This window comes from Monodon monoceros, unplaced genomic scaffold, assembly GCF_005190385.1.
Source record: "Monodon monoceros isolate NGI ecotype Baffin Bay Population unplaced genomic scaffold, NGI_Narwhal_1 Super_Scaffold_15, whole genome shotgun sequence".
Lineage (NCBI taxonomy): Eukaryota > Metazoa > Chordata > Mammalia > Artiodactyla > Monodontidae > Monodon > Monodon monoceros.
This window is the reverse complement of record NW_021703771.1, coordinates 7,218,592-7,234,652: the sequence shown is the minus strand read 5'-3', so window position 1 is coordinate 7,234,652 and position 16,061 is coordinate 7,218,592. Positions and strand designations below refer to the sequence as shown.

Sequence of the window (16,061 nt, the reverse complement as noted above, 5' to 3'; positions counted from 1 at the left end):
TTACCCCTGCACCACCAGAGAAGACCTGAGAGTCTTTCCTAAAATCATGTTTAGATGTTAGATTTTGTCAAGTGCATTTTCTTCACCTATTGAGATAATCAGGTGTGGGGTTTTTTTCTTTCTTTTTTAAAAGCCTCTTAATTTGGTGAATTACATTGATTGATTCTGAAAGGTTAAGCCAACACTGCAGTCACGAAATAAGCCTCACTTCATCATGATTTGTTGTCTTTTTAATTTTTGGATTCAATTTGTTAGAACTTTAAGAATTTTTCTGTTTGTGTTCATGCGGGTTGCTGGTCTGTAGTTTTCTTGTAATGTTTCTGTTTGCTTTTGGCATCAGGGCACTACTGGCCTCAGAGAATTTGAAAGGTATTCCCACCTTTTCTGTACTCTGGAAAAGTTATATTATTTCTTACTTAAACATTTGTTAGAAATCACCAATGAAGCTCTCTAGGCCTGGAAGGTCTTTTTTTACCTTTGTTTTTTGTTTGTTTTGGTGGGAAGATTTTAACTATAAACTTAATTTCTTTCATTGATCCAGGGCTATTTACATTATCTAATTTTCATGAGCGAGCTTGATGGCCTGTATCTTTTAAGGAATTTGTCCATTTTTCTCTAAGTTATGAAATTTACTTCCATCAAGTTGTTCATAATATGCTTTTATTATCATTTTGATGTTTGTAGGATCTGTATTGATACTCCTCTTTCATTCCTGGTAATTTGTGTCTTCTCTTTTTCTGATAAGTAAAAGTAGATATCGATCAATTTTATTCACTTCCCCCCCCACAAAGGACACAGTTCTGATTTCACTGATTTCTCTATTGTTTTCTACTTCTATTTCAGTAATTTCAGATTGTATTTATCAGTACCTTTTTTCTATTCACTTTCGGCTTGTATTTACTCTTCTTTTTCTAGTGTACAAAGGCGAGTGATTAGTTCATTGAGCTGAGACCTTTCTTCTTACCTAATAGAAGTGTTTAGTGCCTGATGTCAGCATCACGGCAGCATGAGATGCTCCCTTTGTCTCTCCCTTCAATCTACAAGGTTTCCTCTGCCCAACGTGCCAGGATGCCAGCGATCTCCACACATCTGTACGTCTAAAGGTGGGTGGCCTGGAGCAGACAGCCAAGGCAGAGCCTGTGATCCTGACCCTGGGGGCGTGGCAGGTGAGCCTGCAGCCCCAGAGCACCCGGTAGCAGCAGGGGAGGCTGTGCATACGAATCCAGATTCCTGGTGCAGCAGGGCCCTTGGCCACAGGAAACCAGGCAGCAGTGGCAGCAGGACCTGCGAACCCGACCCCCGCCATGGAGGCACCTGCGACTCCCTCACCTGCAGCAGGAGCAGCAGCAGCCCAACAGCCCCTTATGTGGCAGAGGCACCCACAGCCCCAGCTCGCCCACCACCCGCTATCTCCCCTCACGGCTGTAGAGCCCCTGACCCCAGCAACTCTGGATGAAGTGCAGGCACCCACCATCCCAGGGCCCCAAGCTGTGATGCCAGTGACAGCAGTGATACTGGCAACAGCAAGGCACCAGCAACCCCGGAGACACAGGCAGCAACAGCAAGGGCACCAGGTGACACCTCTGGCAGGGGCAGTGGAGGGGGGAAAGTGCTGACTCTCAAATATAGCCAGAGGCAGCCTAAGTAAGAGAAACCAAAAACTTGTGTTGTAGCGCCGCCTACTGAAAAACAAAAGAAAAGCCTCTAATTTCTATCCTGTTGAATTGTTAGAATCAAGTTTTTTAAAGCTTTACCTAAATAAGAAAGGTGTTCGCTACTTTAAATGCACCAGCAAAGGAACAACTCGTCAAGTACCATAAAAAAAACCGTAGTAACTCAGCATCACAAAAAGAAAACGACAAACCTCCGGAAACCAAATTTAAAGTCACAGAATACTGCCATCTAACTGATAGAGAATTCAAAACAGCTGCCATGAGCTGTTATGTCAGTGAGTGGCAAGAAAACTCAGAAAGGCAGTTTACTGAGCTTAGGAATAAAATGAACGAACAGAAGGAATAATTTACCAAAGAGATTGAAACTTAAAAAAGAACAAAACAAAAATTCTGGAGCTGAAGAACCCAATAAAGGAGATGAAGAGAACACATTAGAAGGCACTGGAAACAGAGCAGATCAGATGGAAGAGAGAATTAACAAGCTCGCAGACAGAAAAATAGAAATGATACAGGTGGAAGAAGACAGACAACTAAATCTAAAAAGAAGGAGAAATTCTACCAAAATTTTGAAGAATATTTAATACCTATGCTTCTCAAATTCTTCCCAAAAAACTTGAAGAGGAAGGAATGCTTCATAACTTAATAATAATGAAGCCAACATTACCCTGATACCAAACCAGACAAGGAAACACACAAAAAAGAAAATTACAGGCCTGTATCTCTGATGAACATAGATGCAAAAATCCTCAACAAAATATTAGCAAACTGAATACAATACATTAAAAGGATCGTACATCATGATCAAGTGGGATTTATTCCAGGGATGCAAGGATGGTTCAACATCTGCAAGTCAATCAACGTGATGCATCACATGAACAAAAGGAAGGATAAAATATGATCACCTCAATAGATGCAGAAAAAGCATTTGACAAAATTCAACACCCATTCATGGAAAAAACTCAATAAAATGGGTACAGAAGGAACATATATCAACATAATAAAGGCTATACATTACAAACCCGCAGCTAACATCACATTCAACCGTGAAAAGCTGAAAGCTATCACTCTAAGATCAAGACAAGACAAGGATGCCCACTCTCACCACTCTTATTAGCATTGGAAGTCCTGGCCAGAGCAGTCAAGAGAAATATACAAAAGGCATGCAAATTGGAAAGGAAGAAGTAAAACGGTCACTATTTACAGATGACATATTATACATAAAAACCCTAAGGTCTCCACCAAAAAACAGTAATAAATGAATACAGTAAAGCTGCAGGGTACAAAATTAGTGTACAGAAATCTGTTGTTTCCATACACTAACAATGAATTATCAGGAAGAGAAATTAAGAAATGCCATTTATAATTTTAACAAAAAGAACAAAATACCTAGGAATAAATTTAACCAAGGAGGTGAAAGACCTGTATACTGAAAACTGTAAGACATTGATGAAAGAAATCGAAGAAGATGCAAAGAAGTGGAGTTAATCCATGCTCATGGATTGGAAAAATTAACATTGTTAAAATGTCCATATCACCTAGTGCAGTCTATTCAATGCAATCCCTATCAAAATCCCAATGACATTTTTCACAGAAATAGAACTAAAAATCCTAAAATTTATATGGATATACAAAAGACCCCAAATAGCAAAAAAAAATAGTGATTAAAAAAAAGAATGGAGCTGGAGGTATCACATTCCCTGATTTCAAATTATACTACAAAGCTATAGTAATCCAAACAACATAGTATTGGCAGAAAAACAGACACAGATAAATGGCACAGAAATGAGACCCCAGAAGTAACCCCACATGTATATGGACAGTTAATATATGACAAAGGAGCAAAGAACATGCAATGGAGAAAGGATAGTCTCTTCAATAAATGGTGTTGGGAAAACTAGACAGTCACATGCAAAAGAATGAAACTAGACCATTATCTTACATCATACACAAAATTAACCCAAAATGGATTAAAGACTTGAATGTAAGATCTGAAACTACAAAACTTTTAGGTGAAACCATAGGCAGTATATTTTTTCATCAACCTCAGCAATATCTTACTGGATGTGTGTCCTCAGGCAAGGGAAACAAAAGCACAAATAAACAATAGGGACTACATCAAACTAGAAAGCTTCTGCACAGTGAAGGAAACTATCAACAAAACCAAAAGACTACCCATCAAATGGGACATGCTATTTGTAAATCATACATCTGATAAGGCACTAATATCCAAAATATATAAAGAACTCATACAACTCAAGAACAAAAAACCAAACATCCTGAATACTTTTCCAGAGTAGACATACAGATGGCCAACAGGCACATGAAAAGATGTTCAACGTCACTAATTATTAGGGAAATGCAAATCAAATCCACAATGAGATATCACCTCACGTCCATTAGAATGGCTACCATCAAAAGGGCGAGAAAAACAAGTGATGGAGAGGATGTGAAGAAAGGGGAACCCTCCTACACTGTTGGTGGGAATGTAAATTGGTGCAGCCACTATGGAAAATGTTATGGAGATTCCTAAAAAAATTTTAAGAATAATTAATTTTCTAGCTATTCTACTTCTGAATATTTATCCAAGGAATATGAAAACCCTAATTTGAAAAGGTATATGCACCCTTATGTTCATTGCAGCATTACTTACAATAGGCAAGATATAGGAGTAGCCTAAGTGCCCCTCAGTGGAGGAATGGATAAAGAAGATGTGGTATGTATATACAGTGGACTCAGACATAAGAAAAACAAAAACTAACAAAAGATGAAATCCTGCCATTTGTGAAAACATGGGATGGACCTTGAGGGCTATTATGCTAAGTGAAATAAGTCAGAGAAAGACAAATATGGTATGACTTCACTCATGTGTGGGATCTAAAAACAAACAAATGAACCAAACCAAACCAAACCAACACACAGATATATAGAACAGAGTAGTGGTTACCAGAGGGGAAAGTAGGTAGAGGGAAGGCCAAATGGGTAGAGAGGGTCAGCTTTTGGTGATGAGCACACTGTAGTGTATACAGAAGTTGAAATATAATGTTGTACGCATGAAATTTATATAATATTTTTAGTGATTCATTTATATATTTATATATTCTTCTTTACATTCTCTTCCATTATAGGTTATTACAAGCTACCGAGTATAGTTCCCTGTGCTGTACAGCAGTTCCTTGTTTATCTATTTTATATCTACTGCGTGTGCATATATCTTAATCCCAAACTCCTAATTTATCCCTCCCCTCCCCTTCCCCTTTGGTAACCGTAAGTTTGTTTTCTATGTCTGTGAGTCTATTCCTCTTTTGTAAGTAAGTTCATTTGTATCATTTTTTAGATTCCACATACAAGTGGTATCATATGGTTATTTGTCCTTGTCTGACTTACTTCACTCAATATGATAATCTCCAAGTCCATCCATGTTGCTGCAAATGGCATTATTTCATTCTTTTTTATGGCTGGGTAGTACCCCATTGTATATGTAGACCACATCTTCTTATCCATTCATCTGTTGATGGGCACTTGGGTTGCGTCCATGTCTGGGCTATTGTAAATGGTGCTGCTGTGAACATTGAGAGGCGTGTATCTTTTCAAATTACAGTTTTTTCCAGATATATGCCCAGGAGTGGGATTGCTGAGTTTTCATTATGGGATTGTAATTTCCTGCTTCTTTGCACATCTGGTCATTTTTGTATCTCAGGCATTAAAAATTTTATGTTGCTAGGTTCTAGGGAAAAAAGTGTGTCTAGTTCCTTATATTTCATTGTATTTGTATATATAAAATGTGTAACATACATTTATTCTACATATATACACACACATATACATGTGGGTGTGTATATAATTATACGTTTGCATGTTATATATGTATTTGTTTATTTACTTTTAGCTTTTTTCTGGGCTATAATTTACTTAGAAACATTTTGATCCTTTCCTGGCTTACTTTTAAAGTGTTGGGCAAACCAGCTAAGCCTTCATTTTAGGGCTAGTTTGGCCTCACAGTGGACCAGTGGCCGTGCAAGCACTCTTCGAGCATCCCAGCTGTTGCCCATTGTGCCCTGGCCATGGGGCACGTGGCCTGTCCCAGCCCTGAGTGGCCTCTAGGGATTGATCCATCCACCTGTTTCCTGCCAGTGGTTCCTTTCTTGAACTCAGGGAGTCTCACCAGCATCTACTGACCAGACTCAGTGGGACTTGAGGCAAGCCCTCTGCAGACAGTTGCACCCTCTGCTCTTGGGGTGACACCCCCTGAATTCCAGCTGTCTTGGCCTCCCCGAGTTCTCCATTCTGTTTCCTCAGCTCAAGGAGACGGCAGAGCTGTGTGTGTTCCCCTCCCAGGGGTGTAGCCTTCAGGCGGGAAGCTGGGGCAACTGTAGGGCTCACATTTGTCTCTTCTTTTCAGAGATCTCTGTCCTGTGTGCCTTTTCCCCAGTGCTAGAAACTATTTTTTCAAATGTTTTGTCTGGTTTTTAGCTATTTAAGACAGTAGGGAAAACCCAGTCCTTGTTGCTTTGGCCATCTTGTCCATAAGTAAGTGGAAATGGCCTGATGGACTTGGAGCTGCATGTGTTCATTGGTAAACATACACTGAGCAGGGTGGTCCTTCTGACTGGGAGGCACTGGGTCCCCACCACCCACCCTGTCCACTTGAAGAAGCCAGGAAATCCTGCTTTCACTGTGAATAACCAGTGTTCACTTGCACTTTTTTACACAACTGACCAGGACAGAGACTCCTACTTCACGATTTTTATAAAGCTCCTAGTATCTCAAAGGCTTCTGAGAACATCGTTAAAACTAAATTAACTTCACTGACGAAAGGGAAGGGTACATACGGTACTTGAGGCATAATAAGTGCTTGGAAATGAAGAAAACTCAAGGTACCTATCTTGGGTTGGAAGCAATGGTTTAGGAGCGAAAAACTCCTTGTCCGACTTTCAGAGGGAGGATTCTAACTCCCAGGTTCACAGCAGGTCAGACGGTTCCCCAGAAGGCAGCCCAGGGCTTGGCCTAGTTCTCGAGTGGTTCCCGGTGCTGCTGTGACCTGCTTCCCTTGAAGAGCTCACTGAGCAGGGCCTGGTGAAGACAGTGGGGGGGGGGGGGGGGGAGGTGTCTGAATGCCACCCCCCGCTTTTGTATTAAATAGAAAACCACTTTGCTGCGGTGGTGAGCCGGCTGCCCTCCAATTCTCTCCCCGGGCTGCCAGCCTGCACCCCATTCTCCAGTGGGACCAGGAAAGGGCCTTGCAGCAGAGCAGGGTGTAGCTTCACAGCTGGCTGTCAGCTCTGCCTGTCTATATGGTAGACTTTGCCATATAACTGCTTTAAGAGCTAGCAGGATATTCCTGAGCTACAGAAAGCAAGAAGACACTCTTAATCTGAATCCTTCAGTGGTCACGATGATAAATGTGTTAGTCTGAGGGAAAATGGGGAAAGTCAGATCCAGGTGGCTTCATATAATTTTCACAATGACTTCTGCGCAACTCAGATCCTGTTTTTTTTTTTTTTATGAGAATGGGGAAATAAAATCAGTACCTTGAGGCCATGTGAGAAATATACCAGGAGCTTCAGTATGGTTAAAAAGGGCAGACTCTGAGCTAGGAAAAAAAAAGGATGAAGCTTACTTAAAAGCACATGAAAACCACCCCAGAAATCTTTTCATCCTAAGATCTGAGTTGACCTAGTAGAAGTCACTTTTTTTGTGTTAATTTGAACCTTTGACTTTCTGTTGGGGCCCGGGGCTGTTGAAGCCACATCCGAGGAAGGCTTCAGACTTGTTAGCCAAGTGGGGTGAAACGCAGGTGGCCTGGAACTTTCCTGAGCCTCTTCCCGTCAACACTGTTCTCCAGCCATAAGCGGTGGCTAATCCACCTCCCCTCATGATAGTATTTACAATGGTATCGGCATTTATCTATCTTAGGGTCCTCTGAACAGAGCTTTGCAGTTAGTGAAGTCTTTCTGTTCACTAATTTCACATCAGACGTGAGGGGAGGGGGTGTCACGCCACCCTTGCGGGTGAGGAAACGGGGGAGTTTCAGAATCGAGAGAGGCTGAGTGACTTGGCCGGTTCTCAGCCGCAAGGACCCACGAGAAAACGGAGGTGCTAACTCCGAATTCTGCCGGGACGTGCTGCCCCGCCAGGATTGGTGGAGATCCTGGGCCAGGCCTCGGGACAACGCTCGCAGCACCTGTCTCCGTGTTCGGGCTCGCTCAGCACCTGCGGTACCCACCTGTGTCTGTAGGCAGCTTCGCAGTGCGTTCTCCCACGGGGGCAGCGGGGTCGGGAGCGCGGGTCTGCAGTCCCGCATCTGGAGAGGTTAAGAGGATGCTGGCTGTGCTCTGCTCACAGCTCCCCCGCGACTGACTGGAATCATTTGATACTAACTTTGCTAACTATGCGTTTGCACAAAGCGGCATAAATCAGCTCAGTTAATGTAGGGAAGGGCAAAAAGTTGCTAAGAAAACGTTCCTGGAGACTGATCCTCCTAACTCTGGAAGGGCGCCTGGCTTTACAGTGTCAGCTTAGTCGTGAAGAGCAGAGGTTGGGGTAAAGACCTTCACAACAATTAGGACGGCTGTGACAGCTGCTTCCAGAGACGGCTTGTGGAGCGCTTAATGGCTAAGCCTGTAACACAGAGTTTGTTAAACTACAGACTAAAGAGTAATGATTTTTCGTAACGCCAAACCATTTAAGGAAATTGACACTCATCTGTTTCCTTGAAAAATGAACTAGGAAAACCAGGTTTGCCAAATGGCCTGATATCATCTCCTGTACTGATTTCCAGCCCCCCACGCCCCGCTTTTCAGATTGAATCAAATTGGAAATTTATTACCAAATGACTACAGAGTATTCATTTCCCAGCTAACTGACCGGACTTGTGTTCCTCCGTCTTCTAACCTCAGGGTCCATCAGAGCAGCGCTGGCTTTGGTAGGAACACATGGAGATGTCAGAGGACAGGCAGGAAAGCGGGGCGGCCTCCTCCCTGGGGACAGGCAGGGCGAGACTGTGTGCATTTCAGGTGTATTGAGTTCTAGTTACTCCCAGAGGCCAAACGTGCGGGGGCTGTGACGGCCTCTGCGCCGTGCACGCTTTGTCATCAACAGGCTACGTAGTGTCCAGAAGCCACCCCTCCACACACAGCCTCGATCAGAGCGGCAGGCGTGCTCTACCGTGAAGGCAGGCTGTGCTTCCGAGACTATGATCATGCAGGTAACACTCCTGTTCAACTCTGTGAACCAAGACTGGGCCCACGGTGGATACTGAAAAAAATGGGTTCTGATGTGACCAAAATCATATAGAAAAAAGAGAAGTACACCGGTATTTTACTTCAAAGACTTTTTTTTCTTTTAACTTCCACAAAGGATTTGCTGTAAGCCTTCAAGTCATCTTGTCCAACCCCAAAGCTGTATTTAAGCGTCGTGGGTCCCAGCCTGGGATGCAGGAATCTGACTTTCTAAAGCAGATCACGACCGTCGAAGAACTGGAACCGAAAGCAAGTAACTGCACCAAGGTATTCATTGCACTCGTGTCTCTTGACCTTGCTGTGTGTCCCTTGAGAGCGTGGCTACCCATCAGGTCTCCTCCCCGCAGGTCCTCGTGTGGCACACTCGGACAGAGAAGGTGAACCTAGCCAACGAGCCCAAGTACCACCTGGACACGGTGACGATCGAGGTGTGACGGAGCCGCAGCTGGTGCTCTGGCGGGCGTGCGGGGTAGGGCTGCGGGCACCCGGGGGCCGTTTCCTCTGCTCTCCTCCCGACGGGCACCTGCTTACAGGGTGGTTGTGTCCGGAAGCTAAGCGCGGGTAGAGACATCTGCTCTTGTCTCTGTTTGTTCTGCATGCTCCCTTACAAGCAACCCGGAGGGTCTCTGTACAGCACAGCTAATGGCACGCAGGCTAGTACCATTCTCAGAATCTTCTTACATACTTTTTTTTTCCCATTTGGCCTTATAATTAATTGGTAGAACTGAACAGGTTTTCAAAACAAACAGATGACAAGTGTTCTGTCAACAACACATTCCCAATTTGTGACTCTGCAACGTGAAGTAACGTTTGTAAGATTGGTGGCAGTATACATCATCATAGGAAATAAAACCCACAAAAAAAGGTCTATGGATTCATCTGTTTAATACAGGGATATGACATCTGTCAGTACTAGGCACCATAAAATGTAAACACAATTACTGTCATAAACCTGGATACGCCTTCAAGGGTTGAAGTGGCTTGTTTAGTTACCCTGTTTGCATCTAGTGCAGAGAAAGGTCTCGTGTTTGTTAGCACTATGTGTACATAGGAAGAGATCCCAATTACAAGGGAGGCAGGTAAAATCTGACTTCTTCAAACATTCGTTAAACAACTAACTAACTAACTTTGTAGTAACATCCAGGCTTATCTTCCTTTCTCTAACCACGTTCCCGGTTAAGCACATCATAGCAACAGCACAGTGACGTGAATGATGACATAAAAGAATCTGGATACACTAGAAAACAAACAGTGCTCAGTGATACATTGACATTCTATTTATATGATTAAACATTTGATCATACAGTACCTTCCTACAGGATTACTGGCTAATCTGGGGGTGGGGTTCATACTGTTAGAGGTATTACTAACAAACATGATAGCTACTTCCCTTATATGCAAACATGAGAGCTATAATTTCCTCGAGAGGGAAACTGATCATGCACGTTGACCGAGCAGCTTCCCAGATACTGTGTCTATGAAATCCTGGGAAATGTGAGCAAAAGCTGCCCTCGACATGAAATGGTTTCTCAACCTGCTTTTCACCACAGCAAATTTAATCCATCAGTACAGACCAACACGGTCAATCAATCAGATAATTCTTAATATGAACAAATGGGGAGAAAAAAAAATATTATGTACACGAATGAACAGGGGAACCCGGCTGCATCTCCGCAGGAATGTCAGGGGGGAGCGCGGTGGGCCGTGCTGCAGGGTCACTTCCACAGCTGCGTGCTGAGCGTCTGACCTGACGAGGCCCCCGACCACCCCGCTGCCCCCGCCGTGGTGCTGGGGGGCTGGCTGAAGCCTGCTGCGGGGCTTGCGCCGCCCAGGCTCAGGCCAGCCATCTGCTGGTTCACCTGTGAACACACAAAAGGCATCCTTCACTTGTCAGGCCTGGTTTCTTCAGCCACTGCTAGACATTTTTAATGGCCAGCCTATTTTAGTAGAAGTGGGCCTTTACTCGAAGTTGATTTACTCAGAGAGACACGGACACTTAATAGCAACTCTAAGTATTTTTCATCCATGTGAACAGCTGTCCGAGCCCTGGGGTAAAAGCAGACGGCCACACGATGCTTTCTCCACAGAAAGCAAATAGCTACCGTGTTCCCTTCTTGGTTGCTATTTCCTTCCGCTTTTCAACCCTGTCTATAAAGTGGTCTCAAGTCATTTTATATTTATTCATTTTCTGGACTCAATTTCTTGTCCCCCAAAGATTAACCACAACTGGAAAAAGTACCAAAGCAATCGCTGAATTCATATCTGGATGTACCATGAGTCTGCTATTCGAACTTTCAACTATACTAGCAATACTTTCAACTATATACTTTCTAGGATATGCCTTCAACTATAGTTTAACTACTAAGGACTAAGGAAATGTTTGAAAGTAAACTCCAAAATTATGACTTGTATGATGGCAATTGTTCTGTCTTTATTCAAGTCTTAAATAGCTCTGTGTACTTTATTAACATTTTAAAAGGCCATAAAACATATTTTTCTTTTGCTATAGCCAACCATATAAATGCCTATTATATGACAAAAGGTGTAAGATTACATGTACTTTCCTTCCAGACTGGAGCCGTGTGTACATAAGCCTCCTAACCCTCCCCTGTGGTGCTCTCACTTCTAAGACTGATGGTAAGTGAAGGAAAGGCAAGGAGATTTACTACTAAGTAGAGTGGATTCAAAACCTATGCTCAGGGCTTCCCTGGTGGCACAGTGGTTGAGAGTCCACCTGCCGATACAGGGGACGCGGGTTCGTGCCCCAGTCCAGGAAGATCCCACATGCCACGGAGCGGCTGGGCCCGTGAGCCATGGCCGCTGAGCCTGCGCGTCCGGAGCCTGTGCTCCGCAACGGGAGAGGCCCCAACAGCGAGAGGCCCTCTTACCGCAAAAAAGAAAAAAAAAAAAAAGATTAAAAATCTACGCTCAGGGTTGAGATTGTATTAATAAAGTTCAACCGTCTGCAGTTCTTAGTTCTTCAAAAACCCTAATACTAACCACATCACTGATGAGGCACAGTGTCTGGAGGGGCAGGTCGCTTCTTCCTAGGTACTAAAGGATGTTTAGTACCTGTCATGGCCAGCAGACCCCACCAAGAGAGAGCTGGAGAAGAGCACCCCCTTCGGCGGGCCCGGAAGTAAGGTGGGGTAAGTCCTTACTGGTTCAGCAGGCACCCTAACCTGGGCTGGGTCTGCTTCAGCATTCCGGCTGCACAAAAGCTGTTACTGACATTTGACACTTAACGATTTTTGAGATTCCCAGAGTGCACAGACCAATGTCATACAGATATTCCTTTAAATAGTGATAGTAAAAAATAACTTGGAACATTCATGGGATATACAGTGATTTTGCTGATAATGTCGGTTAGAAATTGCTATATACTATTCCCTGAATGCTGACGAGAACAGAAGTCAAGGGCATCAAAATACCAGAGGAACATCAAATAAGGAAGTGTACAAGGAAGAAGAGTGGGACCACGAACCTAGGTCCGAGGCCTCTGTCTGTGAAGCCAGAGGAAAGTCAGAATGGATTTGAAAGAGGTAATACTAAAATGTCATCTCCTGGCTCTAAACTAAGTTAGGCAGAAATAGGATTTTGTAATATGAGGGGATGTAAGACACAAATATGGACTGGTTCATATCTTACGGGAATTCTTGAACTAGTGTATATATTTTTTAAACATAAATGTGACTATAAGTAAGAAGAAAATACAACTTTAGAAATGTATTTGAACAAAAAGATTTTTTATAAATCCACGCACAGCCTAGATCTCTCAAAAACAGTGCTCTGAGAATATGAGGCTGGGTTGTTTTCTAATTTGTGAAAGTTACCAAGAGCCCCCAAAATTATTAGTGAAAATAGGTTGGTCTAAGTGGTCTATACAAACAACCCACCAGGGGGCTGGGTTTAAAGCTTGGTGCTAATTTCAAAAGATGCCCAAGATAATTTCTAGCTGTTACAAACAAATGAGGGACATTCTCCATTACAGCTGTGTTATAATCAGAAATGAAAAAATGCTTAACATTCTCTACAGAATGTTCTAAATATAGGAACAATGACAGCTCATTTGTCTATTTGATTAGACAGTTTTTACCTTTTATAACATTATCCCTACTCAATTCTTTCTGCCAGATCGTTAGATTTAAAAACAAATAAAACCATTTAGAAAACAAGATCTGGTTTCTCTGATTTTGGAGAAATTGGAGAGAAAGGACCCTACCTGGGAGAGGTTCCATGGGGGCTGCTGAGCTGGCGGCAGGCCAAACTTACTCTGGGCTGCACCCGCGTGTCCCACCATCCCTCCTGGGGGGCCGACCACACTCTGCGGAAGTGGCATCACCCCAGTCTGTGCGTTTCCCATGAAGCCGTTGGGCAGGGGCACGCCCACCATCACGCCCGCGCTCGGCCCCATCACGCTTCCCGCAAGGCCAGGAGCTGCAGGCACAGGCCCGCCCATGGACGGGAAGCCTTGAAATGCAGCCGGTGCTTGTGAGGGAAACGGTATATTTGTGGGTCCCATAAACACACCTGCAGCAGAAGAACCGAGCAGAGAAAACAAATGAAGAGAACAGGGTTACCGCATAGCGCTGCACTCGCCTCTGTCGGCACAGAAACAGAAGCCCGTCTTGCTGAACTACCCACGGCAAAGGCTTTCCTTCTGGTCTGGCTCCTGTTGCTCAGAGCAGCTCACACCTGCACCCTCAGGGCTGGTTGCGTCCAGGAAGCAGACAAATCAGTTAGGAGCCTGAGCAAATTTAACTAGGGCAAATAAATCCTGTGCAACAGCTACATAAAATATCCACTGTGAAGACCAAACTATATAGCATGAGACTGTGTTTCTGCTGATTTGCACCACTGGTCTCTCACTACCAAGTAAACAAGTCAGAGTGGACTGTCTCTGGTTTTAATGGAAGCAGCTGAGACGTCATATAATTTCAGCTCTTACGTGAAATGCAGCCCATTATTTTAGAGGAAATGACAGATTAAAACTGTGTAAACATAAATCTTTACCATGCTAGTATTTCTTTTTGATATATTAAAAAAAAACCTCAAAGCTTTTTTTGATTTCATGTGGTATTTCAGACTTACTGTTTACGTGCAGAAAGAATACCACACTGTACAGAGTTATAAACTTCAGGCAAATCAAATTTAAATAATTCTTCAAAGATAACCCCTGTCCTATAAGGCTTGTAAAACATTAAGTGACATGCGACCAGCTTGTTAATCCTAAATGAATAAAGTTTTGTGCGTTCTAATCCTAATGCTTCTTTCATTTCAGTTTTGTAGTTGTGTAAACCACAACAACAAAAGCACTCACTACACAGGAAAAACAAGGAAGAAATGTAACTGACATTACATAAGCACAAAGAATACACTTCTAGTGATGTCACTGCAATTCACGGAAAGCAGATTTCAAATGCATTACCAGGAGCACTCTGCTGCTGGGTGGTCCCCGTGCCATACAGAGACAAGATGGAGTCTTTGGAGAGCTGTTTCTTGGCCACCTCTTCTGACTTAGTAGTTTGCTCAGTGAATAGATCCAGATCCCCAGATGTCACTGCAGACAGAGCGGCAACTGCTGGTACAGAGGACGTCCCCTGAGACAGATACCAAAACAAGCTGTCGAATTCTGCATAATAAAACACAGCTCATCCATTCCTTGAAATCCAAATGAAGTTATGAAATTAGAAACTAAACAACTGTAGAAGGTAACATGGTGACACTAAAGGGAATCGCTGACAAAGCCCATGCAAAACCTACGTGCAGGATAGAGGAACATTTCCTATTTTGAATCTGTTAATGTAAAAGGAGTAGACAGAACCTCTCTGATGCAGAGTTCTGCCCACTACATCCTGACCACAGTGGCTTCAACAACAGGCATGTGGTGCCGCCTGAGGACCAGCATTCCTGGGAGACGTTCGCACATCTCCTGATTGTTCGCACAATCCCTGCTGCCAAGAACTGGTATCCCTTGGAGTGAAGAACATTTCTACAACTACAGCAGACTGCAGGAGGGTCCTGCAATGGCCGATTTTGTCTTCTTTGGGGGGGAAAAGAAAAGTTTTGATTTTCAAAAGCAACATCATGATATTTTTATGAACCGAATCTAATCCGTTTTTACCGCAATATTAGAATGCTTCCAGTCTACCCAGATATGAGGTCCAGCAAAACTGCGACCACCTGCACTCTCCCCTACACCTTGCGTTCCGCTTGTAGACAGGGGTAAGAAGACGAATACAAATGAGCATGTGCATATTGTAATACAAAACAAAAAATTTCACTTCATCTCCTGTATCTTGCACACAGATAGTATTACACAGTCACAACTGACACCTCACTTTAATGATCTCTGCGGTCACTAAATATTCAATCACATTTGCGTATAGGGAATTGACTTAGATATGAAGAGTTTCAGAGAAGTCTATGAAGACTAGTAAAAACTGGATAAGAGTCTTCTCAAACTATAGAATGAGGTGAGCAGCAAGCAGAAGTTAAATCATAGTGTACATGATTTGGCTTGAATTTTTAAAAAATCAAACATTTAATGCCTTGGCTAAAAAACCTTTCAATAAATTAGCATCCAAGCATTATGCTCACAAACTAACTTAAGCAGAACAATATTTTGAATCTATTATGACATCAAACAAGAATTTTAAGATAGGAAAAAAAGCCACATAATTTTGCAAAAGATCTGAAATGTGTAAGAAACCGGACATGATGGAATTCAAATACAACAGTGGGCTTGAATCAAATATATCTGACGTAGCAATGAAGCAGCAGAAGGCAGAGGCCGAGAGCGTGGGCCCTGCAGCCAGCCTGCAGGCTCGCCCCAGTGCCCTCGGACCTGCCACTCCACCTTCCCACGCCCTCCTCTGGGCCCAGGGAGGAGCTGCCTTACCGCCACGCCCGACAGCCACAAGGAGTGCTTGGCAGACGCCAGCATTGCTGTTAGTGTTGCTAGGTGACAAAGCAGCCACACCTCACTAAATGATCCTCCAGCACGTTTAGTTTCTGTTCAGTCTAAGAACCTGCTCAAAACCCTGGGATCTGTTCCCTGAGGAGGACACAGACGTGTGAGAAAACCCGAAGTGCTTGGGAAAGCTACTATTATTCCACCTCAGGCTAGAGCAGCCCCGTGCTCCAGACG

At 43.5% G+C, this 16,061-nt stretch overlaps 2 protein-coding genes across 6 annotated transcripts in view; one reads left to right on the top strand and one right to left on the bottom strand.

Moving 5' to 3' along the window:
* The window catches only part of B3GAT2 (beta-1,3-glucuronyltransferase 2), a 78,606-nt gene extending 69,055 nt beyond the window's left edge, over positions 1-9,551 (top strand). For both annotated transcript variants that reach the window (XM_029223448.1, XM_029223447.1), the window contains exons 3-4: positions 9,030-9,178; positions 9,259-9,551. In XM_029223448.1, coding sequence (XP_029079281.1) covers positions 9,030-9,178; positions 9,259-9,345 — 236 coding nt within the window. In that variant the 3' untranslated portion in view covers positions 9,346-9,551. The remainder of the gene's footprint in view (positions 1-9,029; positions 9,179-9,258) is intronic.
* A 226-nt stretch (positions 9,552-9,777) lies between these two features.
* Positions 9,778-16,061, bottom strand: part of SMAP1 (small ArfGAP 1) — a 148,740-nt gene continuing 142,456 nt past the window's right edge. For 3 of the 4 annotated variants that reach the window (XM_029223443.1, XM_029223446.1, XM_029223445.1), the window contains 3 exons: positions 14,340-14,511; positions 13,134-13,441; positions 9,780-10,770 (listed from right to left, as the gene is read on the bottom strand). In XM_029223443.1, coding sequence (XP_029079276.1) covers positions 10,627-10,770; positions 13,134-13,441; positions 14,340-14,511 — 624 coding nt within the window. In that variant the 3' untranslated portion in view covers positions 9,780-10,626. Of the gene's footprint in view, positions 10,771-13,133; positions 13,442-14,339; positions 14,512-16,061 lie in introns of all 4 variants that reach the window. The other variant, XM_029223444.1, reaches the window with a different exon arrangement.